The sequence below is a fragment of the Cygnus atratus genome, chromosome 3, assembly GCF_013377495.2.
Source record: "Cygnus atratus isolate AKBS03 ecotype Queensland, Australia chromosome 3, CAtr_DNAZoo_HiC_assembly, whole genome shotgun sequence".
NCBI classification, from domain to species: domain Eukaryota; kingdom Metazoa; phylum Chordata; class Aves; order Anseriformes; family Anatidae; genus Cygnus; species Cygnus atratus.
The window spans coordinates 14,574,706-14,598,872 of record NC_066364.1 but is presented as its reverse complement, the minus strand read 5'-3'; the positions used below and the strand labels follow the sequence as shown (position 1 = coordinate 14,598,872).

At 44.0% G+C, this 24,167-nt stretch overlaps 1 protein-coding gene across 1 annotated transcript; it reads left to right on the top strand.

The window, feature by feature from the left end:
• Positions 1-2,405: 2,405 nt before the first annotated feature.
• On the top strand, positions 2,406-23,762 carry TRIB2 (tribbles pseudokinase 2). The gene is made up of 4 exons (XM_035562556.2): positions 2,406-2,491; positions 3,318-3,728; positions 7,713-8,005; positions 21,389-23,762. Exons 2-4 carry the CDS (start codon positions 3,459-3,461, stop codon positions 21,855-21,857), a joined length of 1,032 nt encoding a protein of 343 aa, XP_035418449.1. The 5' UTR covers positions 2,406-2,491; positions 3,318-3,458; the 3' UTR covers positions 21,858-23,762.
• The last annotated feature ends 405 nt before the right edge of the window (positions 23,763-24,167 follow it).

The window sequence follows — 24,167 nt, the reverse complement described above, 5'->3', positions numbered from 1 at the left end:
TACAGCTATGCAAGGCAAGCAGACAAAACTTTACTGCTGAGTTGGTCTGCAGACTTTGATCTGACTTTTAGGACTTGATTCCTTTTCACATCATCTGTGTTATATCCTGACCTTGCTCTAAAATTTTAGCTGACGTAGACTTACATCAACAAAAAACAGACACAGGACTATGTACACCTAATGTCTCAATGAGGCATGTGAAGATTTGTTCATTCAGAGCTTGTCTCTTTAACATCAGACTGAAATGGTAATATTTTCATCAACATATCTGAGAGTAGAAGCAATGTTTATGAAGTGTTAGTTTTGGGGAAAGATGCTGTAGAAACAAAGGTACAATTATTAAATTATACTGGAAGAGCCAAATTCCCCCCCTGGATAGACACGTGTCACTCCCAGTCATGCCATATGTACCCTCCACGTCTCTTAGGGTAGAATTAAATCCAGAAACTGAAATTTATATCTTCTCCCTTCCCAAACTGAATGATTATATTTATGGCAAGCGTATCCCATTCTATCATGAATCACTTTAGATCCCATTAAAAATCGGGAGTTTCCAACTGGAGGCTTAGAGTGAATTAGTTTTTTGCACCCCTGCTTCCTTTCATTCCTTTCTCCTGCTGGGCTTGGAGGCTCTGGGGAGCCTCTCCAGAGTTGCCAGGGACTGCGGCTCCGGCTGATGCTGGGTAACCAAGCAAGTTAAACAGAAAACGCTGGTCGGGAGAACAGAGGTTGGTGCAAGAGCCTAGGTCTCGTGTTTTGTCATAGTCAGAAGGAGTATGAGGGGGGAGAGGAAGGGAGAAATTGTGTAAAAAGCCATCTACTAAGAAAAGAATGTTTGATTTGGATCACAGGATGTGAGACTGGAGAATGTATTGCATAACTTTATGGCTTGTCCTTATTCGCAGTGATTCAGTATCCGGCACTGCTCATCCCATTTCTAAAAATGGTATTAAGAGTTACAGGGTATTCAGAGGTGATGGGAATGACTGAGGAATGGGGGGAAACACCTTTGCATTTTAAGGCAGACAGCAAAGACTGGGTTTGCAGGTCATCCTAGAGGTTGTTGCAGATCACTGGTTCCATATCCTTCCCTACTGCTTAAGGGACGTTCACCAGGACCAAATCCCGGCATGTTGCCAGAGGCTCATTTGTCCCGTGCCAAGCTTAACATCATGACAATCCTTTCTGAGTGGTATTTCTCTTATAACTGTGTATCAGGCCACTTAAAGCCCCTCACATGGAGAAGGAGGGATGAAGAGGGCACAATGCTCTTTGGGAAGAACTACCCCTCACCACTGCCATTTCTGACACCTCCCCTGCCAAGACGAGCCCCCTATGGAGGAATCCTACAGTTTCTCTGGAGCCCTGTTCAGAGGCATTTTCTCTCTGCCCCAAAGCACTTATCTCTGGGACAGCCTTCTCTGTCAGGGTCCTTTCATTATTAGCAGGCTCCTTTGATTCACAAGGCATCATCCAAATCCACAGGTCCTCACACCAAAATAACTCCTCCCATTTCTGGCTCTTCTGTGTGATGATGGGGGACAAGAGGGGCCAAACTCAAGGGAGTAAGTGCCAGGCTCGTTGGGAGTTCAGGGAGCTGCTTATCAAATTTTCATATATATCCAAACTCCCATAGCTGAAACAATAAAATGGGGGAGGGAGGGATGTTTGCTTAAAAAAAAAAAAAAAAAAAAAAGCAGACCGCAGCGGTGCTGGGCGGGGACAGAGAGTTCTCATTCATGGCTTTCTTCATGGCAGGGTGAAAGGCTTTACCTTTTCCCTCTGCCCCCCTCCCGGCACCGCTTTAATTTTGGGATGGATTTAGGCAAACCCGGAGTCGGGAGAGCTCCTCCCAGCAGACTGCACCGGGAAGCGGCTGCTGCGGCTCCCGTAAGTACGCAGAGACCCACGTTGCCCGGAAAAAAAAAGCTATTTCTTCATTGACAAAAAAAAAAAAAAAAAAAGGGAGAGAGAAAAGAAAGGGAAACAAAACCCACGCCCGCCTGGGGCTCCGGCGCCGGCACATGCAACGGCCGGGCGGCGGGGCCGGACTCCTCCTTTAGGTGTATTTAATTACACGGGGGAAATTATTATTAATTAAAATTAATTAGCTAATATCTCCCCCTCCAACCGCAAGGGCAACCCCGGGAGAGGCAGGACCCGCCGCATTCCTGGCAAAAGCGGGGAGCAGCTCCCAGCTCCGCGCTGGTGCCTTAGTGCGAGCAGCCCCCTCGGCACGGCTCAGCCCGGCACAGCCGTGCCGCGGAAGGACGCCTCACCTTGTTTACCCTGAGAGCGGCGGGCGGCCGGGGCGGGCCGGGGCGGGCCGGGGCGGAGCGGAGCGCAGTGGGCGGCGGGGCCGGGCCGGGCCGTGCCGGGCCGGGGCGGGCGGCGGTGCCGGGGCAGTACAGTCAGCCTGCGCGCTGGGCACCGTGCGGGCGTGCGGCGGCGGCCGGCAGCGAGGCACGGAGGCAGCCAGCGTCCCCGCCACGTAAGTAGCTATTAATACGCCGGGAGATGGAAGCCGGGGGGGTGACGATGTCCTGCTGAAAGGGGAGCGACGCGGCCATCCCTTCCCCTCTTCCCCTTGAGAGGAAAAAAATAAATACAATCTGCTGATTTTTTTTTTTTTAATTTAATTTTTTTAAGCGTCCTTCTGTGCACCTCTGTCCCCCGCAGTGAGAAGCCGGCCCCCTTCTCGCAGCGCTGCTTTATTTATTTATTTATCTTTTCTTTTCTTTGTGTTTCTTTTCTCCATTCAGCCCCCAGCCCCAAATCCCTCCGTGCGCTTGGGATTCGCCTCCCCTCTCCCGGGGTCGCACTGTTTCCCTCTCTCCCGCAGCAGTCGCGCCGCCGGCAGCCGGATCCCTTTCGCCGCCGGGCGCGCAGCACCCGCGCATCTTGCGCGGCTGGGCCCGCAGGGGGGCGGCCCCGCGGAGCCTCCCGCCGCTCCGTGCGCTCTTTTGTCGGCCGGCCCGCTCCAAGTTCAGCGCTCGCTCCCTCGCTGTTTTCGCGGGGCATTTTCCCAGCGGCGGCGTTCCCACGCCATCTACAGCCCGGCGGCGGCAGCGCTGCTCAGCCTCGCAGTAGGAGAAAAGAAAAAAAAAAAAAAAAAGGGCAAAAAAAAAAAAAAAAGGCGCTCCCCCCCCCACTTGCGCGCGGCGCTTTTACCTAACCCTTTATCCCCCCTCCTAAGCGGGAGAGGCGGCCGAAAGGCGGCCGCCCCCCAGCCCCAAGCCCGGCTCCGCACCGCTCCGCGCCCGGCCGCTGGCGGGGAACAAAGGGCCGCGGACTGAGCGCTCTCTCCCTGTGCCCAGGACGCGGCGCTGAGGCTGGGCGCCCGCCGCCGCTCCCGCCCCCCTCGCCGGCACACAAAGGCAGCCGCAGCTGGACGGGCGAGGGACCGCGCTCCACGCCAGGGCTCCGGTGCAGCGTCTCGGCTGGTTTTCTCCATACTCATGAACATACAAAGGTCAACCCCTATCACGATAGCACGATATGGGAGACCGCGGAATAAAACCCAGGATTTTGAGGAGCTCTCGTCCATACGGTCCATCGAGCCAAGCCAGAGTTTTAGCCCGAATCTAGGCTCGCCGAGCCCGCCGGAGACCCCGAACTTGTCGCATTGCGTTTCTTGCATCGGGAAATACTTATTGTTGGAGCCTCTCGAGGGAGACCACGTTTTCCGAGCCGTCCATCTGCACAGCGGCGAGGAGCTGGTTTGCAAGGTAATCCCTCTCCTCCTCCTCCTCCTCCTCTGCCGGGCTTAGCCTGCTGCCGGGGGTTCGTTTCCTGGGGCTTTAAAGGAGGTCGGGGGGTTCGGTTATTGACCAGCTTTAAAAAAGAAAAGGCGGAGGAGAGGCAGGATTAAAGGCGCATCCTGTAACTTTTCCCTCTCTCCAGACAATGGCCACGTTATAGCGGTGGCCGGGAGCCAGTTCTGCCTCGTACCCCGGGGATATTGTTCTGGAAAGAGCCGTCCTTTAAGTAGGTCTTAAAGGGAGTTTCAGGGCAGGAGAAAACCTCGTCTTCCCCACTCTCACTTTTCAAAATGGAGTAGGGAATCCCCAGCTAATTTTAAGGTGTTGGGACCTGCCGGCTTCCTCGATTTTTTTGCCCCTCTCCCTTGTTCTGCGAGTTGGGGTATGGGGGAGGATGCGGAAGGGGGAGGAGGTTGCAATCAGCTTTGTCTTAAAAGTGATTTAAAAAATCCACATCGAATTAAGCAGCCTGAGCTCCCTCACCGTGGAGGTTGTTTGCAAACAGCATCCTCCCCCATTGCACAACTCAGCAAGAACAAAACCTGCACACCTACGGTTTTCAGAAGAGCAGACAAAATAGCTATCCCACTCTTTGTAGCCTGTCTGCTTTGCTGAGCCTCCTCCCAGTTTGCTCCTACTATTCAAAGGTGAGCAGTGGGAGAAAGAAACCCCCATGCGTGCACGCCTGTCGAGGGATGTTCTCCTTTCGGGCTGAGGGAATATTTTCCTTTGTTCCTAAATTGTGATTCTCATTGTCTGTAGCGAGTCAGACTTATGCCACGCAAACCGAGGCAGTACCCAGTAGTAGTTTTTATAACTACGTAGCACATTGCAACCTTGCGACACCCGCTGCAGTGTTTGCATTGTTCCTGAAATATGGAATTGTGCCATGTAGCTATCTTGGGCAAGCGTCTCGTGTCGAACTAACTGCAAAACTGAAAAGTAGATGCGTTGTAGCTTTTTCACATTCCAGGGATTAATGGTAGTATTGCTGATGGTTTCATACTTCTGTACTCGATTCATAAGAAGTTATGGACTAGCTTGTAGCAGGGAAGTGAAAATAATTGCTCCTGTTTGCTATTTGTGAAGGCTGGAGTTCAGAGGGCAATTTAAATGTGCTCATTGATTGAGTTATAAAACCTGATGTTAAGGCAACCTAGGACTTTGTTCAGGGGAAAAAAAGGGCCCGTGACTTTGCAAAGGACTAATATTGCATGCTGAAGTGAATGCTTTGTTACTAAACTGAAACAGAACATGAGAATTTCTAGAATGAAAGCCCTGCTCGGTGCAGCAGTACAGTGCTGCACTCTAGGACATTGGCATCTTTTCATGAAATAAACAGATCCCACAAAGCTGCTGCTCTGTGTGAAATTATAGGTGAACTTGCATAACAAGTAGTAAAGTGGGGGCTCTGCTCTTCTTTGTTTCCTGTTTGCTTTGCAGGATTAAGGTAGTGTTTTGATAACAGTATGAGCAGCATGACTGCAGCTCACAAAGGGTGGACTTGATTTTTTTTTTCTCCTCCCTTTAAGCTGTATGTTTTTAAGCCAATCCTGACATTTGAATAGTGTCAGTTTTTCCGTATGTGCAAGGCACTACTTCTAGCTGGGCTCCAAAATATGATCTTAGCTTGAATTGCCAGCTCGTGAATACGCAGTTGTCAGTCCTGAACTCAATTTAATGCATTCTGTAAAATGCCTGCAGTATCATGACTAGTATTTGTCAAGTAGCCTTCCGGCTAAGAGACCTGCTATCTGGTATCTTATTGAAGATGCTCTTAGAGATTGCTTGCACAAACATTGGTTTGGATAGCAGACACATACTGATGATTCTCAAGATTCATTTGGCTGCGCCCACTGACTGTACAGATGCCGTTATTTGCTTCAAGGCTCTGTGGCATCCAAACAATGGTAACTTCTCACTTCCAATTTCCAGCAAGAACTAAATCAAACTGCAGCTTATTGGACATTTGCTGAATTGAGGCCAGGGATCTTACATGCTGGGATACAAAGAAGCCTTTTATAAAAGGTATTCTAGGCTGTAGCAATGTGATAGTACTTCCCCTCTCCCCACTTGCAAACATAGTGCTGATATATATCCAGACCTACTTACCTAACAGCCCCAGAAACACAAAATGTAACTAATTTATGTCAGGATAATCTGGTTAGAAGAGAATTCTGGAAAGGCTGTTTTTTTTTTTTTTTTTTTTTCACGTGAGGGTTTGAGCTACATGAATGTTCCTGCTTAAATTTTATTTTATAGCAGCCGCTTTGTAGTAGAGCCATTTACTTGCAATGTAGTAGTTTTGAGAACCAAATGTCAATGAATTCTCCTCTGGACTGAATTACACACCAGGGATTTTAGCAACACCCCCTCCCCACCCCAGTTCTGCTTCCCTGGCTCACCATGTCACCAGAATGGTTCAGTGTTAATCTACCGCCCTGTAAAATGTGTTGGATCTGTTTGGCAGCCTGCCTTTAAGGTTGTTTTTGCCTGTGCTGGAGTACAGCAGCACAGGTATGGGGTGGGGGGAAGGAGCTGTGTGAGGAGGGGGTGTTCCAGTTTTGTGGGTTTGGGGTCCTTTTCAGGGGAAGGAGTTAATGATTGCACTCTGAAGTGTTAAAAGGCTTAGGTTTTGAAGCCTCAGGTAAATTTGAATTGAACTGCATCTCTGATGCTCAGTTTTCAATGCTTTATAAAGTTTCAAAGAAAGCAAGGAGGTTTGCTTCTTGGAGAGGACACAAATACCCACTACTGGAATATAAAAAAGAAAAACAATTGCATTTTAAACCAGTAGGTTTGATACCTTTACTAGTTCTTTTTTTTTTTTTTTGTTCAATTAGAACGAGACGTGACCACCTTAAATTCTTTTTACCAAAGTAACAAAACACCAGAGAGTGAGTTATATATTGATAGAATTTTTATGCTGGTGGAAATGCTAATCCCTTGCTTTGTGTTACATCTGGAGCAGGTATAACTGAAAATAACCATCACTCCCATCAATACTTGGCTTATATTCTCCTTCAGCACACTGACTTCTGTTCTTGTTAATGAAGTCTTTCTTCTTTGTGTAGTATGGGCATTTCTCAATTGACTCAAATACTGATTCATTCGTCACCACCAGATTATAGTAACTTTTTATATTTGGGTTTCCCAGCAGCCTTTTTAATTCCTACAGCTCATTCATAAGATCAGTGATAACATACTATTAAAGGGACACTTCGCTTTTAATGGAGCACTTGACTGAAAGGCAGAGACTTTGGGGTGGTTTTGTCTTTGCCTTTTGAAGGGTGTTTGTCTGTGCTCCAACAGGCAGGGCTATTTCCCCCGTTGTCCTTCTGATCTTATAAACAGCCATTGTAAAACTGAGACTTTGAAAGTGAAAGTGACTTTGCTGTTCGTGGGAGATGAAAGCAATGCAGGAAGTAAATGTGAGTGGTGACGGATGGTATTTTAAACCAGAAAATCCTGAAAGCTTTAATGGGTTAATAAAAATCAAGAGAGAGGCATGTGGATCAGGGTGGATTTAATTTGACAGCTTCTCTCAACACAAAGCTACTGGTCGTGTTCTCTATGAGTTTATTTGGATGCAAAATAGAAGATAAACAAGCTTCCTTCCAAGAACCGCCTCTGCATGTCATTGGTCTTTACAGCTTAATTCAGATTACATTCTAAATTTGATCAGCTATTTGCTAATGAAACTGTTCTTGCTACAAGTTTTGAAGACTAGCCTTTTCTGTCAAGGCTACGTGTATCTGTTGTGAAGGGTTGTACAGTCTGTTTTGTCTCGTCCTCTGTGCCGTGAGCCTCTGACATCCTGTTTACATCGGTACAGCTTCAGCAGCAGCATAAACTGTACTCAGAGGTGGTGCTGTTAACAGAATTAGATATGTCCTGACTTCACTGTCCTTCATAGTGCTAACCCTGGCTTTACTGTCCTTGCTCCTGCAGGTGTTTGATATTGGCTGCTACCAGGAGTTATTAGCACCATGTTTTTGTCTGCCTGCGCATAAAAATATCAACCAAATTACTGAAATAATTCTTGGGGAGACAAAAGCGTATGTGTTCTTTGAAAGGAGCTATGGGGACATGCATTCGTTTGTTCGTACCTGCAAGAAGCTTAAAGAAGAAGAGGCAGCCAAACTCTTCTATCAAATAGCTTCCGCTGTTGCACACTGCCATGATGGTGGACTGGTACTGCGAGATCTCAAGCTGCGAAAGTTTATTTTCAAGGATGAAGAAAGGTAAGAGCCTCCCTGACGTTACAGGTGGGGGGAGCCTGAGGTCAGATTCAGAGTCACAGGATGTTGTGCTCTTTGTGGTCACCATACTGTTCGTTTGTGGTACACAAGGTGTTTCACTTTCTTTACTTACCTCTGCAACCTGATCATGGGATGGATGTGCCATTTTACCTTCTGGCTTAGGAGTAAAGTAAGTATAGAGTGCTGTTTGTATCTGTGTCTGGCCTCTGCATCTCCACCCAGAGGAGCACCCTCATTCCAGAGGAGGGGATGTCTCCTGTGGGAAGGTTCTGCATAGATGTCTGGTGTAGGAGCTCTGCTAACATAAATACAACTGGTGTTTAAAGAGGGAAGGAGTAAAAGATCTGGTGTATTAAAGAGGGCTGGGGACTGAAATGGCTCATACCGGTGAGGAGACATGAAGAGGAAGAACAGCCAAGTGGTTAATGCTGACGTAGGTTGGAGGCAAGGGCCACCAGTGTTTTTGAAGGACCACTTTGAGAACAGCTTCTTGCTTCCAGTGCTGGAAGAGTCTGGAGGCTGCTTCTAAGGGTATTATGTGGTCAGGAGTCACACTAAGACTAAAACTGCCTTGCTGTTGTGTGTACCTGCTTTTAGTATCAACTGTTGTGGTGCTTGGGAAACTACCCATTTTTTTGGTGGTGGTGGTTTTATTTGTATCTCCTCCTTGCACGCTCTCCTCGCTCAGTAATTGGCTGGTAAATGATTTGTGGAAGGAGGTGGAAGACAGGGAATGAAGTAGTGTGGTATACACTCTAGGTATACACTGTTGAAGTGCTATTTTGGATGCTGACCCATAACTATAGCATTGAACCTGTGGAAACTTCATGTCTCTTTCCTTGTGGTTACCAGTTTTCATTAATTGTTACATCATGTATTTGCTTGCAACTTCCACATAAACCGCCAGAGTAATGTCAGGCTTTCACAGAGGAATTTTAAATTGGAAGATGACAGTCGGAAGAAAAAATTAAATGGGGACAGAGTCTGCCTTTATGCTTCTTCATGTCTTTGGTAGAGGATGGGGAGGTGTTTTTTTACTTTCTGGTTCCATCCTACGAATTGTTTGAAAGCTTGGTCAAACTGTTGCAGAGTGAAGTGTTTTGGAAATCTTCATTAAAAATAGCCAATGCGTATCAATTCCATTTGGGGCTGTTTGCAGGGTTATGAGCAAAAACAGAAGCAAATAGGTTTTCTGCAGGCACAGTAAGACAATGATCTGAGAATGACAGAAAACTTATAGACACTTCAGTCATTAAAGAGAGGTTCCTAACCTTAAAATAAAAATGGCAACATCTATTTAAATATTCTTTATTTAAACTAATAAAAGCCAAATTTTCCAAAATGAACTTCTTTTAATCTTTTTACAAGCAGTAAAGTAAAAGGCATCTCTTCACTTCTCAATTCAGTTCAGGCAATTCACAGCTATTCCCTGTTTTTCTACTGTAGCCCCAATATAAATGATTACGGTTTCCTCCTCTTCTAATAAGAAAATCTAAAATGAAACAAATTTAATGTTCTTTAAGAGAGAAATTCAAAGCAGATATATGTAAACTAAACATTCACAACTTTCACCCTGAGTTTAATAATTAAACATCGTTATGACATCTTTGATGTAGATAACAATGAAACCTGTGTCAAGTAGATGGGGTTTTTTTGTATTATAGCTGATCATGTCATAACATTGAAGTGAATTTTTCCTGGCCTTTTACATAAAGTTGTGTGGTTTTGTATGAAGGACAGGGCTGGAACTACCTTTCCACTCTGAGCAAAATGAGCTCAGAGCAATGTAGTAGGAGCGGACGCAGGCCGTGCCGAATACTTTTGAACTCCTACCCTGCTGCTTACTAGGAACTGAATGCAACACACGGCACGAGGCCAAATCCTGCAGCCACCCAAGAAGAGTGGTGCGTACTATAACAGCAGTGTTTGCGTTTGTGAATGTTTTTAACATAACTCGTCTGCAAAATCACAGTTACTCACTTTTGAACAGTCTCTTCTAATTATCCACTAATTAATTTTAAAGATAAATACAACTTGCTGGTTATTTTTAAGATAACTGTAATGTGGTTTTCTTCTGGATGTGTTGTTGACGTGTAAGTATAGAGGTATTGCAATGCTTTCTCCACTAAATAAACGGAGATGCGGTGAGATTAAATAGCGGGAGATGGAAATAGAACCAAACAGCGACTGGCTTTTTCACATGCTCTGATCATCAGACTGTAATCAGTCATCACTTTCAGTCTGCTGCTATATTTAGGCTGAAAAATCTTCCCGGTCCTTCCGGGTTCATGGAGGTTTTTGTGCTTTGCTCACACCCATCTGAACTGGTGTTTCGGTGAGCCTGCCGGCAATGCCCGCACACTGAGCAGCCTTGCATTCAGAAACTGCCGCCTGTGGGAGTGCCTGTGGTATGGGTGCTTCAAAATCCGCTGATGCTTGATACCTGCAGTGATACAGGGAGGAAGAAAAAAGGTGAAAATGATGTTTTAAGAAATGTCTGTGAACTCCACACCTGTTCCTCAGAGGAGGCCTTTTTTAGTATTTCTTTTCCTATTTCTTCAAGCCTTTAGTACCTACTGATTTGAAACTTTCTCTTATTAAACACTCACAACTTTTAATTTAGGAAAAAAAAATGGGAAATCCAGCATGCAGGCAACATGTGAATGGAAACTTTTTTTTAAGTAAGATTTGTCTGCCCTTAGCTATGGGCTGCCAGACTGACTGCAAGAGCCAGAGAGAATATGAAGGATACGTGGAGGCAGTTCCATTTGTCTAAAAAAGAAAATCAATCGAAGCATTTCTTAGCACATATTCCTTCCGTTGATCCTAATGCTACCCTGGTAGTTGAATATGAAGTCAGAGCTCGTGTAGTTTTGCAGACAAGTATATACGGCATGGGAACTCTTCCCACCTTGTTCTTTTTGTCTAAACTACAGATGGAATTTGCAAAGATTCAAGATCTTGATCTAGTGTCAGGAGTGCTCTTTGCTCCTGCTGATGTCACTGCGAAGAATGCATGTTATTTGAATGTTGCAAATTGCAGTGCCCTCGCGATATCGGTAATGAACCAGGAAACAAGGAGGTAGAAAAAAAAAAATGTTGGAGGCTGCTGGTGCCGAGCATTTTATAGGGGTCCCAATCTTACTAGCAGTGTTTTCTTGATGTGCTAAATCAAAGCTAGACTGTGATGGTGTGTTACATCTTGCTATTGCGTGTATGTAAATACATCAGCACTTAAAATGAAATGCAAAATTCCATAGTATGGAAACAAAACAATTAATCTGTGTTTCAGGGTACTTTATGTTATAGCTTCCTTTAATCCTGAACTGCAGAAATTTTGAAGGTTGCATTCCGTGAAAATGATGTGTGCTGTTGGCAAGCACCTTAGGTCTTTTATGTTTTATTTTTGTTTGCTTCATATAAAGGAAGATTGAGGGGTGTTGCTTTGGTGGGGTGGAAGAAGAGGCATTGTGTTTGTGTGGTTTTTTTTTTTTATTTATTTGTAAACTATATGTGAAATAGGCAGAGTATTGAAATTTCATAGTTAAGCTTAAACCTGCAACTGATCTTGATGAAGCAGAACTTCTAAGACATTACCGCATGGCTGGAAATGTTTTGTAAGACTGGGTTAGCAAGCAGCAGCACATCCATTAAATGAGGGCAGTGACTTTCAGATTACTGAACACATAGAAAACGCTTATTTGCCATGCTGAATCTTACCAGACTTTTTAAATTACTTACAGGATTCTTGACTATTTAAAAATCGGACTATTTAAAAACTTCTAAATAAAATTTGAATCCAAGATATTGGAGATGAGCTAAGATAAAGCATGCTTTTGTACATTTTCTATTTCCATGCATGGTGGTCACTTTTTCTCATCCTGGATATTAAGGTCAGCGTTGCTGCTGATCTTTGTGGTACTCTTGCTTTTGATTATTTTTGTTCTGTTCTTTTTACTCTATTTTTTTTTTTCCTTTTTTACAGCCTGCCTTCATAGTAGGCCTTTGGGCAAAGCAACTCTGCCTTTCTCCTGGTGTCCCATAATGATGTTGCAGAATGGGCAGGGCTTTTTTTCTGGTTGTGCTAAAAATAGCACTATCCACAGCATGGCTAATAAAGCAGTTCATCAGTGTGATATATAGCAGATGCTTTGAGAGAGAGCCACCTCAAAGATCTCAGAATTAAATCAAGCATTTCTGTGGTGGTTGTTCCAATGGCTTTCTTAATACACGAACATTTCTGCTGTCAGGGAATTATTAATTTCTGTAGTGTGTTTTTAAGCCTTTAATTATATTAAAATATTAGCTGTCATAATATTTGAGGCTTAAAGACCTTGTACATTCATCATAGTTGTTGAGGGGAAAATTAAAATAATTTTGGTATTTAGATATCATAATTTCCCTGTATTCCTTGAGTAAATATGAGAAATGGTGGGAAGGTGGGATTCAATAAAAGTAAATATCATTTGACACCTTCTGCTGTGCACCAGGGGAATGCAGCCAGTACAATCCACCAACTTAGAAAGCCTGTTAACACAGGCATAACATATTTATTTTAGTGCTTTTAGAATTGTTTTATCCTTTTTTCCCTTCTAGAACTTCTCAGCTTTGGATGGTGCTTTAAGGTGACCTAGTTATGTTGCTTGCAATCCTAGTGATACAAACCTGATCCCACAAAGAAATACAGAATATATGTGCTCACCATTGTCCAAGTAGGCATTTCATTTTCTTATAGTTAGCAGTAAATTTCTTCCCCTTCCGTTGTCAAATTGTAATGCAGTCAGCTCATTTTTCCCCTGGTGTTAGAACTAGTTGTTTTACTTACAATTCAATAGAGAACAGGTAAGTTAATGTCCTGGTCCTAGTCTTCGAATACCAAAAAAATTATAAATAAAGTCAGTCTTCATCTGTTTTGTTATTTAAGTACTTTACCTTACCCTGAAAGGAGAGGAAAGGTGCCACAGGACCAAATAAGCATTGTTTCAGTGGAAAATTATAGGTCAAATTTCAAACTAAAATTACTATTATTTTGCCTCTTAGTAGAATATGGTAAGGAAGGCAAATTCCATTACAGGCAGAAAATCTCTGCTGTCAGACTTCAGATAGAGGATGGAGCAGTTAGACAATCGTCCCCTACAGAAAGGTTTGTTTTCAAACAAACCTTGTTGCCTTCAAGGGGTTTGCTTGCAAATCTCCTGATTTCTGGCAGTCTGGGGATCAGCACGCTGTGGGTTTTGTTGCATTTGTGTCCCCCTTCCTGGTGGGATGCAGGAGGCCATCTGTAGATGTTGATCATCACGCCAGCCCTCTGAAGTGCGTAAATCTCCTCCTGAGGGCATGCGGAATCATAGAGGTTAAGTACTGTGCACAAGGTCATAAATGAAAGCAAAAGCCAGGGAATAGTTAGATGCTGGCTGGTTCTGGGGTAAGGACTGAGCTCCAAGTGGATCTTGGAACCAAGTCTCTTCGAGGTCCTTCGGCGCGACCATGAGTGGTGAGTGTTTGGTGTAGCATCTCTAGAGTTTGTAGCAGGTTTTACCCTCAGACTGCACTATTTTTTTGGTATTTGACTTGTAGCTGAATACTTAACTTTTTTTCTTGCTTCTGTGAAGGGTGGTGTGGGGATGCAGTCATGCAGTGGGCATGGAGTTGGAGAGAAGCACTGCATGGGGGTTTGCTTTTACCCTGGGCTGCAGGTTGCCTTCATGTGATGCTCAGCCTCCCCTGTCACAATCGCTGGCTAGCCTTCCTCACTGTCCTTAGCTGGTTTGTGTTGGCAAACTCCCGAATCACTTCTTATGACAGCTCAGCATTTTGTTTGGATTTGGAACCGTTGCATTCTGGTCACCAGCTTTCTGGCAGGCTCTTTGCAGGGGTTGTCACGTTTCTCCCCATCACTGGACTGCACACTGGCTTTCTGGACTCCTGTGTGTCTTTCCAAAAGGCACCTCTGGATGAGTGCTGCATTACACGTTGGCTGCATCTCCAGATGTGGTTGGCATGGTTGGGTGCCCATCATAAGACACCTGTCACAGGATTGCTCTCTCTGAGGGCAGGCACTCTGCAGTCCTTGGAAACAGATGTCTCTTGAGACATCTTGCACGGAGAGTTCACCAGCTTGCTGTTTTGAAGACTTAAAAACCTCCATCCAGAGACTCAGTGCAAGATACTTCATGTCCATTTTTGAGCTGAGGCTGAGGAAGTTTGCAGGCATCTGAGCTGGCGGTGAGCTGGCTAGGGGCAGCTGCCATGAACTGCCACAGTGAAATTCTCCTGCATTTTCTTTTTAATTGTCCTTATCACACCATGAAATTACGTTGGGCTAGGGAGACAGAGGAAAGGAGGAGACCATAAACAGGAGCCAACCTGGGGCATACTTGGTCTTAAGCACCTGCTTTTTAGTAATGTATATGGCTTGGAGACAGGCTACAGACATCTCAGCGATGGTTTGCAAGTCAGCTTGTAAAATAATGGATCTGCTGTGTCATAGAGGTGCTGGGCACCCACTGCAGGCTTAGAAAATCTAGGGCTTTTCTGGCAACATGCAGTTCCATTCACAAAATATTTTTTGTCTCCTTTCCCTTTGGAGCTTTATCATGTGAACAGACCTAAAAAAGATGGTGAACGTGGCATAGAGCTGACAGCAGAGCCTTTTAAAACTGACCTTTCGTGTGATCTAAAAAGATAAAAGCGAGGTGAAGTAGCTGCCGTGAGCCAGATGCTTATCATATAATGGCCTCCTTGAAGGGTTGTAACTGAGCCCTTCTATGAAAGGGTCTGCATTGGACTTCAGAGCCCTCACCCCAACATACGCACACACACATTGCTCCCTTCTTACCTGCTTTTTTGGGAGTGTGTTGTCACCCTAGGCAATAAGGGTGTGGAAGGAGCTAAGTGCATGGCACCCAGGACAGACTGTTCCCAGCAATCCTGTCTGAGTGCTGTAGGGCAGAGGTCTCGGGGAGCCCCAGCCCTACCTGGAGGGGTGTGAGCGGGTGGTCTGCTTTTTTTTTTAGGTGTAAACCAGCCAAAAATGAGTTAAAAGCCCTAAGTTGCTGGATCCTGCATGTCAGCAAGGGGATGTGGGGCGGGATAGGATCTCGTCGGAGGAAGGGTGGGTGGGGATATGTAATTTTTAGAGGCTTCCTCATTCTGCGGAAGTACCAGTGAGGGAATCTTCCCTTAGGAACAAGGTTCATCCTGTAAAACCTTGACTGCCTGCGCGTCCCAGTTGCCTTTTGAAACATATCCTTGAGCCTGTTTCATTATGCAAGAGACGGTTTGTCTGACAGCCTCCGTGCAGGTTTTTTCACTGGAACTGCGTAGGATGCTGTGTGGTGAACTCCCAGGCTGTGTGCCGTTACGCGCTGGAAGGGATCTTAACAGTGAAAGGAGCAGGATTTGAATTGATGGCATAACATTTCCCCTCTGATCCTGCATGCCTCGCTGCCCCGGGAGAAGATCGGGTAGTTCTGAGTTCAGGACAAGTCTTTCTACCAAGCTACAAATCATCCGCATGGGATTTCATTAGCTGCCTTCCCTATCTCACTGGCTGCATGAAGGCAGCGTGCTTCTGCATTATTTAGGAGAGATTCCCTTAGTTAAAATAATCAATTAGCAAAAGAGAATTGTTTCCAGCGTCGAGCTTCCCCCCCCTTTTTTTTTTCCCGCCTGATGGCATAATTGCATTCATGCTCATCTTGTCTTTGTGATGGGGTGCTAGCAACTGACCTTGATTAAATGACCTGTAAATTATTGGCCACACAGGAGCAATCCCTGATCTCTTGGGCAGTAACGAGTTCCTGCTGATGGCTTGAGTGCTTCCACCCAGGGAAAGGCTTTTCTGGCCTCAGTCAGGGCAATGTTGAAATATGAGAGTGTGGCATGGGTGCCTTTGTTTTTTATGGGCAGGCTAATTTAGGGGGGATTGCTGTGAGGCACCTCCCCTGTTCAGAAGTTGCCATTATCTATTTGTCCGCAGCCATATCAGTAAAATGGCAATCTGGATGGCAATTCCAATTCGGATGACAGTTGTTTTCTGATCTCTGGAGGCACGTGGCTGCTGTATAGAATCTGTAAATCTGGATCATCTCATTTTGACCCAACTTGAATAGCAAGTGGGTGGTGTGCCTGGAGGCTCTGAAGCAGGATGCCTTCTTCCAAAGCAGCTGATGTGGCCGTCGTCTCAGGGATGCTGCTGGACTAAAACTGTGGGTTCGGTCTGCAGTTTTTGTTCCCAAAATGGTAACAGTGGCTTAGCTGTGGTTCAGGTGCTATTTTCCATCAAATGGCTTTGAGGACAAACTAGAAGCAACTGCTTTCATTGATTCAGGCATGGGCTCCTTTACTACTGTTTATTCAGTGCAGTGGAGATATTTTCCTCTGAAACACTCAGACTTTCAGTCAGCATTTCTGCTTTAAATGTTCCATCTTTTTATATATATTTCCCCCCCTGCCTCATGAGCTTAGAGGCTTCTGAATAATTCCACTGATTCTGGTATGGAAATTGTGTTTGCTTTTGGAGAATAAGAGCGGAGCAAGCGTGAATGCTGGGTTCTTACAGTCCTGGCTTCAGTGTCAAAAGGCAGGAGAGTAATTTGCCAGTAACCCCTGAGCTGTGCAGGGAGAAATAATGTGAATCACCCTGGAAAAAAAAAAAGTGTAGGATGTGCAACAAAGCTGTCTGCCAGAAACGGGTGCTAACTCAGGAGGCTGCATTGAAGAATCTTCTGGAAGACGTTTAATTGATTAGGTTTTGTTACATTACTGAAGAGCAAAGTCTGAATGCAGTCAAGTAATGAATGGCATATTGATAAGAAATTCAGAGTGGTATTGTTTTTCATGGGTTTCCCTGACGGTTTCTATGGGGACAAAGACGCATTTCCCGTCTGAGTGCTGCTGCTGCCCTCTGATTGCACTTCTGTGGTTTCATTCACCAGTAATGGGAAAGCATTCATAGGCAGAATAGCTTCCCCTTTTTAAATAGCCATGATTCAGGGTTGTATTTTTTTTTTTAATGCATTAGACTAATGCAGTGTTTTATCAATGATCTGATAGATGCATAATGCTCTTTTTCCAAGTGCTTATTCAGGGTCTGCATTAAAACTTGAAATTATGTACTGTAATTACGTAAGCCTTGACAAAAGTCTTTGTTGCCCTACAGTATGTGTACAAAGTGATTCTCATCCGGCTTTGGCAGTAGTTTACATTTCAACTTCAGGGATTAATTTTATTGCAACCATTTGAATGGTCGACCTCAAATGCTGATGCTTTTGGAAAACTTTTTTCTCTTGTGGGGGTCCTTTAGCTGGCTGGTGCGAGTTAATTATGTAGAGAATGAGAGGGTTTTTTTTTTTTTAGAAATGTGACTCTTAAGAAGGAGACTGATTTTTGTTTGTGCTTTCTTTGCTCCGTGATGGGAAGTGCTTCAAAGCCGACTGATTTCACATTTCAGCATTTGGTTTTGAGTCTGTCCCCTGCCTGCCAAGTGCAGAATTCAGGGTTGTCTGTTTGTGCTGCAGTTGGATGCACTTTCCAGCCTCTGCTGCAGAGGTTCTGTGTTCTCAGAAACTACTTGCAGTTTTGATTGTCTATTTGTTGTTGTTGGCTTTTATTCTTTTTCCTGGTATTTTATTTCAGTGCTTCCTCTGAGAGAGGAGGTTGAAAGGAAGATTGCTTCTCATCCAGGGTGTCTGTGCATTTATTTCTCTGTATTTAGATCCTTTCTTTCTTTTCAGGGTGATGGGATGGGGGAACAACAGGAAAGGTCTCAGACTTGCAGAAAACCCAGCTCTCTTAGGCAATGCTTGAAATATGGAGAAATGGGAGGCCAACCAGAACTGGAATCGAGGGGTACCTGTGTCTTGCAGAGATGCTGTGCACTGGGAAATAGCAGTTCCTAAGCCAGGCTGCTCCTTCCTTCTCAATTGCCTAAAAAACCGTGAAATGACTGTAAAAAAAAAAAAAAAAGGGGGGAGTGACATTTAGAGTTCATAATGTCATGCTGCTCAGTTGCTTTGTGACTGCAGACTGTGCTGTATGCACTGCCGAGGTGTGTGCAGTCACCTGTCTCTTAGGAAGAGAGGCTGGGTTGGGTCTCCCCTGGCTTAGGGACACGGTGAGGAGCCCAGGAGAGCTCAGCCAGGGCCTTCAGCAGCAAAAGCTCGTAAGTGCTTCTGTGCACGGAGCTGTGATGTGCTCCTCTGGTGTCCTTGCTCTGCTCACAGGAGGCCTGTGTGGTCACCTTCTGTGGAGCAACCCAACTCTCCAAAAAAATGAGAATATCCCAGTTGCTTTTGGTGGTAATTGGGAAGGGGGTGGTGTCAAGAGTCTTGCTGGGGCTGTGTTACATGGCAGGTAGGAGCTCAGGAGATACAGGACTATGGTTTGTGAGGAAGGCCATGGGCACTTGAGTGGGTCTCCAGTGCTCGTACCCCTGCTGGAGCACGGCCTGGTGAAGGAGCTGATTCCCAGCTTTTTACCTCAAACACAAGGGTGTTGTACTAGCTGAAGGTTTGGGGGCTGGCAAGAAGGGAGGAGGAGAGATGAAGGTTGTTTTTTTGTTTGATTTGGGACCTTTTGTTTCCTCAAAGCCTGTCAACTCAGCAGGATGAAAAACCTGGTTGAGTGTTTGCTTCATTTGGCTGCAGATTGTGGAGGAGCAGGCAGATAAGGGCCAGCTGTTGTTCCATTTGCTTGCTTAAACCAAACCCGACGTAGCATATGCGGAGGGCTGTTGGCTGCAGAATGCAGCACCTTGCATGAAAATCAAGGCAGGGATATGGCCTTTTGTGTTCTGTGTCTGGTTTACTAGCAAGAAATGATTTCTCCTCTTGAAGAAAATGACTTCCGAGCTTTTTTTTTTTTTTAAACACACATTGCAATCCACTCCTTCCACTTTTGTGTTGCATCCATTACAGAAAATTTGAGATTTGGGAAATAAAATAATTTTCTTTAATACACAAGCTGCTGAATGAACTGTTTCTTTAAGGTTTTTTGGCAATGATTGGAAACGTAAAACAGGATAGGAGGGTAAGGAGTATTTCCCTGCACTGTTGACACTTGGATGGCAAGAGTGTGTGTGCGTGGGTGAATTCCCTCCTGCAAGTTATTTATAAATAGCATACCCTGCCCCGTTCCCTGTGCGCGATCTGCTGCTGGTAGCAGGAGTGAGTCGATGCTTTCCTGGCAGTTCAGTGACTTAATGCACGTTTGAGTAACTGGCCTCCCCGCTTTATTGCCACACATGCTTTTCTATGGAAAAACTGAGGTGGGCAGTGCAAATGGCACCACAAGTCATGCCTCTGCCTTCCATTTCCTCCTCTCTGTTCCCTGTCCTCCTAGAGGTGTTTCTTCACTACCCATTTCTCCTTACTGCTCTTCCTATGCTGGGCAGGTGTGGGAACATGACAGGGCTGAGCATGATGGAAGGACCCTTCTCCTCAGCACTCTCCCATTTTGGAGCCTCTGAGCTGTGTACAGAGGGCAATTGCTGTGGTCTTGATAATTGCAGTTAGTTTCTCCTTACAGCCAGCTTCCTGTGTGAGGTATTGCTGCTATAGGGTATTGTTTGAGTGCTAACGAGCAGTTGTCCATCCCCAGAATTGCTGTTAGGCTGGCAATGGGTAATTAATCGGGAAGCAGGTGTGTTGCGCAAACCCCATCAGCATCCGTACTGGAGGAGAAAGCACTAGCCTGTTTAACGTGAGAAGGAGCTGCCTGGACACACTGTGCTTGGGAGCCAGGTATCCTGCATTCTGTATTTATGACTTCCTGATTCAAGGCATGTTGCCAAAGGGGCTTTCACCTCTGCTAGTAAACGTCTCTAGCTGTTGAAAAGGTCCAAGTGTCATTATGAGAGTTTATGGCACAGTTGCCTCTGGAGTACTCCATGGAGTAAAATGCTCTTCTGTTGGTTCAAAGAAGATAGCACTGAGCTGCCCTGGAACCAAGTCTCAGCCAAAGCTGGCCCAGCTGTCTTTTGCAACTTAAGCCTGAGCAATGTTGTCTTCAGTAAACATTTAAGAAACAGGGCTCTCCTTGTCTGTTTTAATGCCTATTAAACGATGTGCTTTAGTCAAGAGATGCGAGTTCTGCTTTCTGGGATGAAGTTCAGGCATTGCCTGTGAATGTCTGTGGTATGGGAGTATGGCCACGACACAGGGCTGGGAGTGATCATACAGACCCCATGAGGTTGAGGAAAGAGGACAGAAATGCCCTCAGTTGAGCTGTGATCCCCAAGTTGTTGGAAGTCTGCACTGCTGCTAGGTTACTCTTCTATCCAGATGCACTGGACAAATCCTATTGTGTTGTACCCATTCTGCTCTTAGAGCCAACTATTGCTGGCATATTGTCTAAAGGGTAATTGGTAATCCTTTTGGATGCCTTTAAAAGGGACAGATTTTAAAATATAGTTATAGACACTTGCAGTCCAAATTAAGAGGAAAGAAAGGTTATGTAAAACTCGTGCTATGACAAGCAACTTTGGCATTTTTTTCTGCTCCTGTGTGATACTATAATGGAAGAAAATCCTTTTGCAGAGATAATTACTTCGGCACAATGACAAGTTCACAACACTTTGCAGGCAAAAGGAGTGTGCAATCTAGATAAAGCATCCATGTCATCCCCCTGCAAGCCCTTTGCTATCCTCTCCATTAATTTCAATGTGAGAAGCTCTTCTGGTTTGGCTGGGTAGATAAGCTCATCTCTGCATTCAGCTCACCTGATCTCCCTTACCCAAAGATCTCTTTAGGAAGACTGAAATCTGTCAAGCTTGCTCTTGAATACTGGAATAAAGAAAAATGTTGTTTGGTCAGAGGATGATTTAGGGTCAGAGTGACAATTTTTATTCACGTTGAACTTTGTTGAAATACAAGTGCGAGTAACTATTCACCAGTGTGAAAGTGTCAAAATAACATTGTGTAGTTAGGGCTAGACGTGGATTTGAACATAAGTCCTACATATGACTGGAGTGCAGATAACAAATAATCTTGAGGCTTGTGTCTCCTTTTGGAAGTCATGTTTACATTACTAAACACATGAATACAGCAGTTACTTTTACCATTTTATAAGACCTTACCAGTTTATTTACTGGACAGGTGTAATTGAAATCTTGTAGCTGTGTGTATGGCAATATTCCCTATATGTCTTTTTAACCGGTATAAAAGAGACAATACCAATTACCTGTAATAATAAGTACTGTGAGTGGAAATCTAAACTGTTGCAGTTCTGCGGTTGTTGAATTTTGTAGAATACTTTTATTACAATTGCAATTGTGTAATTGTAACAGCCTGGAATATGTGTGTTTTGATGTTTACTTACCTTGTGTGTTTTTTTTCTTTGCTTTTTTTTTTTTTTTGCCTGCAGGACTAGAGTGAAATTGGAAAGCCTAGAAGATGCTTATATTTTAAGAGGAAATGATGACTCTCTTTCTGATAAGCATGGATGCCCGGCATATGTGAGTCCAGAGATCTTGAACACAAATGGCAGCTACTCTGGCAAAGCAGCGGACGTATGGAGTCTAGGTGTCATGCTTTACACCATGCTAGTTGGACGCTATCCTTTCCATGACATTGAGCCTAGTTCCCTCTTCAGCAAGATCCGGCGTGGGCAATTTAACATTCCAGAAACTCTATCCCCCAAGGCAAAATGCCTCATACGTAGCATACTGCGTCGGGAGCCATCAGAAAGGCTGACTTCACAGGAAATTCTGGACCATCCATGGTTTTCTACAGATTTTAATGTATCGAATTCAGGATATGGTGCTAAGGAAGTATCAGATCAGCTGGTGCCTGATGTCAACATGGAAGAAGATTTGGACCCATTCTTTAATTGAGCACAAAGACTGGTGTTCAGAAGGTACACAACCTGGAGATGGACACATGAAGGAGCCCTTCCTGACGGTGTTAAATCACATCCTGCATCAGCCTAGCTTGGTAGCAAAAGACACTCGGAGGTCCTCGGATTGAGGAGGAACCTCCACAAGGAGCTAATATAACAAATGTAGCATGGGGACAGATTGGGGGGGTGGGGGGGAGCTTGCTATCAGGTTAGATTGATTTGGAGGAGAAAAGGCAGCATGGAGCAATTGTAGCTTCTCACCTTTTTGGAGCCAAGGAGACTGCACATGCCAATTCTGGTGCAGCTGTATCACTCCTGTTTCTGTTCCATTAAAAAATAGTGGTAACTCACAACAAATAGAAACTTTTTGCCTCAGCTCACATCTTGGCATCGCACTGTTAGATATTTAACTTCAGCCATTATTCAGGGAAAGTACAATTGGCTAACTTTTTTTTAATCGGATGTCTAATAATTAATGGGATTAATTTAAGAAAAAAAACTGGGTGCACAAAGACGGACATGAAAAGTGGGTGCTAAAAACAAACAAAATTTCAGTTCATGTCTCTTGATAGCTATTTTCAACTCATTTCTTCTAAATAAACTACTTAATATTCTTGTCAGGAAATGACATTTTAATGCTTTGTTCCCTTAAGGGGAAGTAACTGTCATTTAACAAGCTGTTCTGTTTTGTGTCAAATGGTTTGTTGCAGGAAGCTATTATAACTCGAACTTCCAGATGCATTACTGCTATAATAGGAGAGAAAAAAAAAAAGAAGAAAACTATGTAACTTACTTTTTTTTTTTTTTTTAAAGATATGAGATACTGGCTTCCATATCTGCCATGCTGCACGTATATGACTAGAGAGGGCAGAAGGCCCTTAATCATGTCTTTATCTGAGAACCGATCTCTTCTTTACCTGACTGGCCCGCATGTAAATAGAGGGCTCTTTATTATTGAAGAAGAGTATTGTGAGTTTTTTTTTCTTTGAATTCCTCTCAACTTGGGAAAAGAATTGTTTGGGTTTGATTTTTGTTTATGTCCAGAATAAGAAATAAGAGGGTATTAATAAGCTGAACATTTATATTACAGATATTCCTCTTGAAACATACACAGTAATATGCACCTTTTGTATTGTCAAGACTTATTCTATTTATTGAAGAAAATGTCACAGTAGTGATGTATTAAGCCAGTACTTCAATTACGGGTTGACTTGGGATGACATGTTACATGCTGTAGTTAACACACTTCTTTTCTGTTCAGGTATTTCTGTCCCTAAATAACTTTTTATTTAGCTTTTTTTTTTTCTAGATAGCTTTATTTGATTTAGACTGGCAAATGTTTTTATTACTGCTTTTATATTGCTGTATGATATTGAAATCTCTTGGCATAAATATTTGTGTTTCCAGTACCTCAGTTGTTCTGATATTACTGCCTGTATACGTTTTGTGAAGTGGTCATGTTTTTTGGGTAGGTACATGTGGACTCTGTAGTATGTAAATGTTACTTGAATTTGTGCTTAATTATAGTATGTGGCATGTGCGTACAGCTACTTGGCATTTGACGTATGGATGCTATTTGCCTGCCTTGCAGGAAAGTTATGGTCCCACTCTCAAGAGGATGTTTCACAGTTCTTTATCAAGAGACAAAGCTAGCTGCAGCTGACCTGCCTTGGTTCTATTTTGGTAACTAAGAATATAAAGGAGTAATGTTTTTACACTCTGAAGATGGTGCTGTGTCAAGAAGGACTTTTTTTTTTTTTATTTTATAAGTACCTTATAGGAGGAAAGATTGGTGATGTGCATGGTGGGGTTTTACTGCCTCTGGTGCTTTGTCATGTATTTGGTTTAATGTTTTTGTCCTAATCTCTTCAATAAATAAAATTGTGCATATTTAACTAAATTTCAGTTGTGAAAGATGTTCTTTAGGTCTGAGGTGCTGCAGGAGTTTTCTCTGTTAGGATCACTTAGCTGCTATATTTTGTGCTGCTAATAAGCTCTTGCCAGACCTGTGAGCTGAGAAAGCTTAGCACTTCTGTTTATAAGGTAACACTGTAAGCCTTTTCATCAAAAATTTTACAGTCTGCTATGAATGAAACTGGCTTTTATTTTGTTTATTTTTTTTGGCTTGTCTATACCACTTATCAAGCCCATATACCTTTTTTTCAAGGAGGGCATTGGAATGCAGTGAGAACTATGTCTTTTTGTTAATGGGAGGCTCTTCCACTGATAGAGAGATGCCAAGATGGAGCAAGCTAGCACTTCCACTTTCCAAAGATCTAGAAAAATGTGTATCTTGCATTTTACC

Coding starts and splice junctions, on each gene's coding strand:
- TRIB2 (XM_035562556.2), top strand. CDS start 3,459: ATGAACATACAAAGGTCAACCCCTATCACGATAGCACGATATGGGAGA. Junction 3,729..7,712: donor GCGAGGAGCTGGTTTGCAAG/GTAATCCCTCTC, acceptor TTGCTCCTGCAG/GTGTTTGATATTGGCTGCTA. Junction 8,006..21,388: donor ATTTTCAAGGATGAAGAAAG/GTAAGAGCCTCC, acceptor TTTTGCCTGCAG/GACTAGAGTGAAATTGGAAA.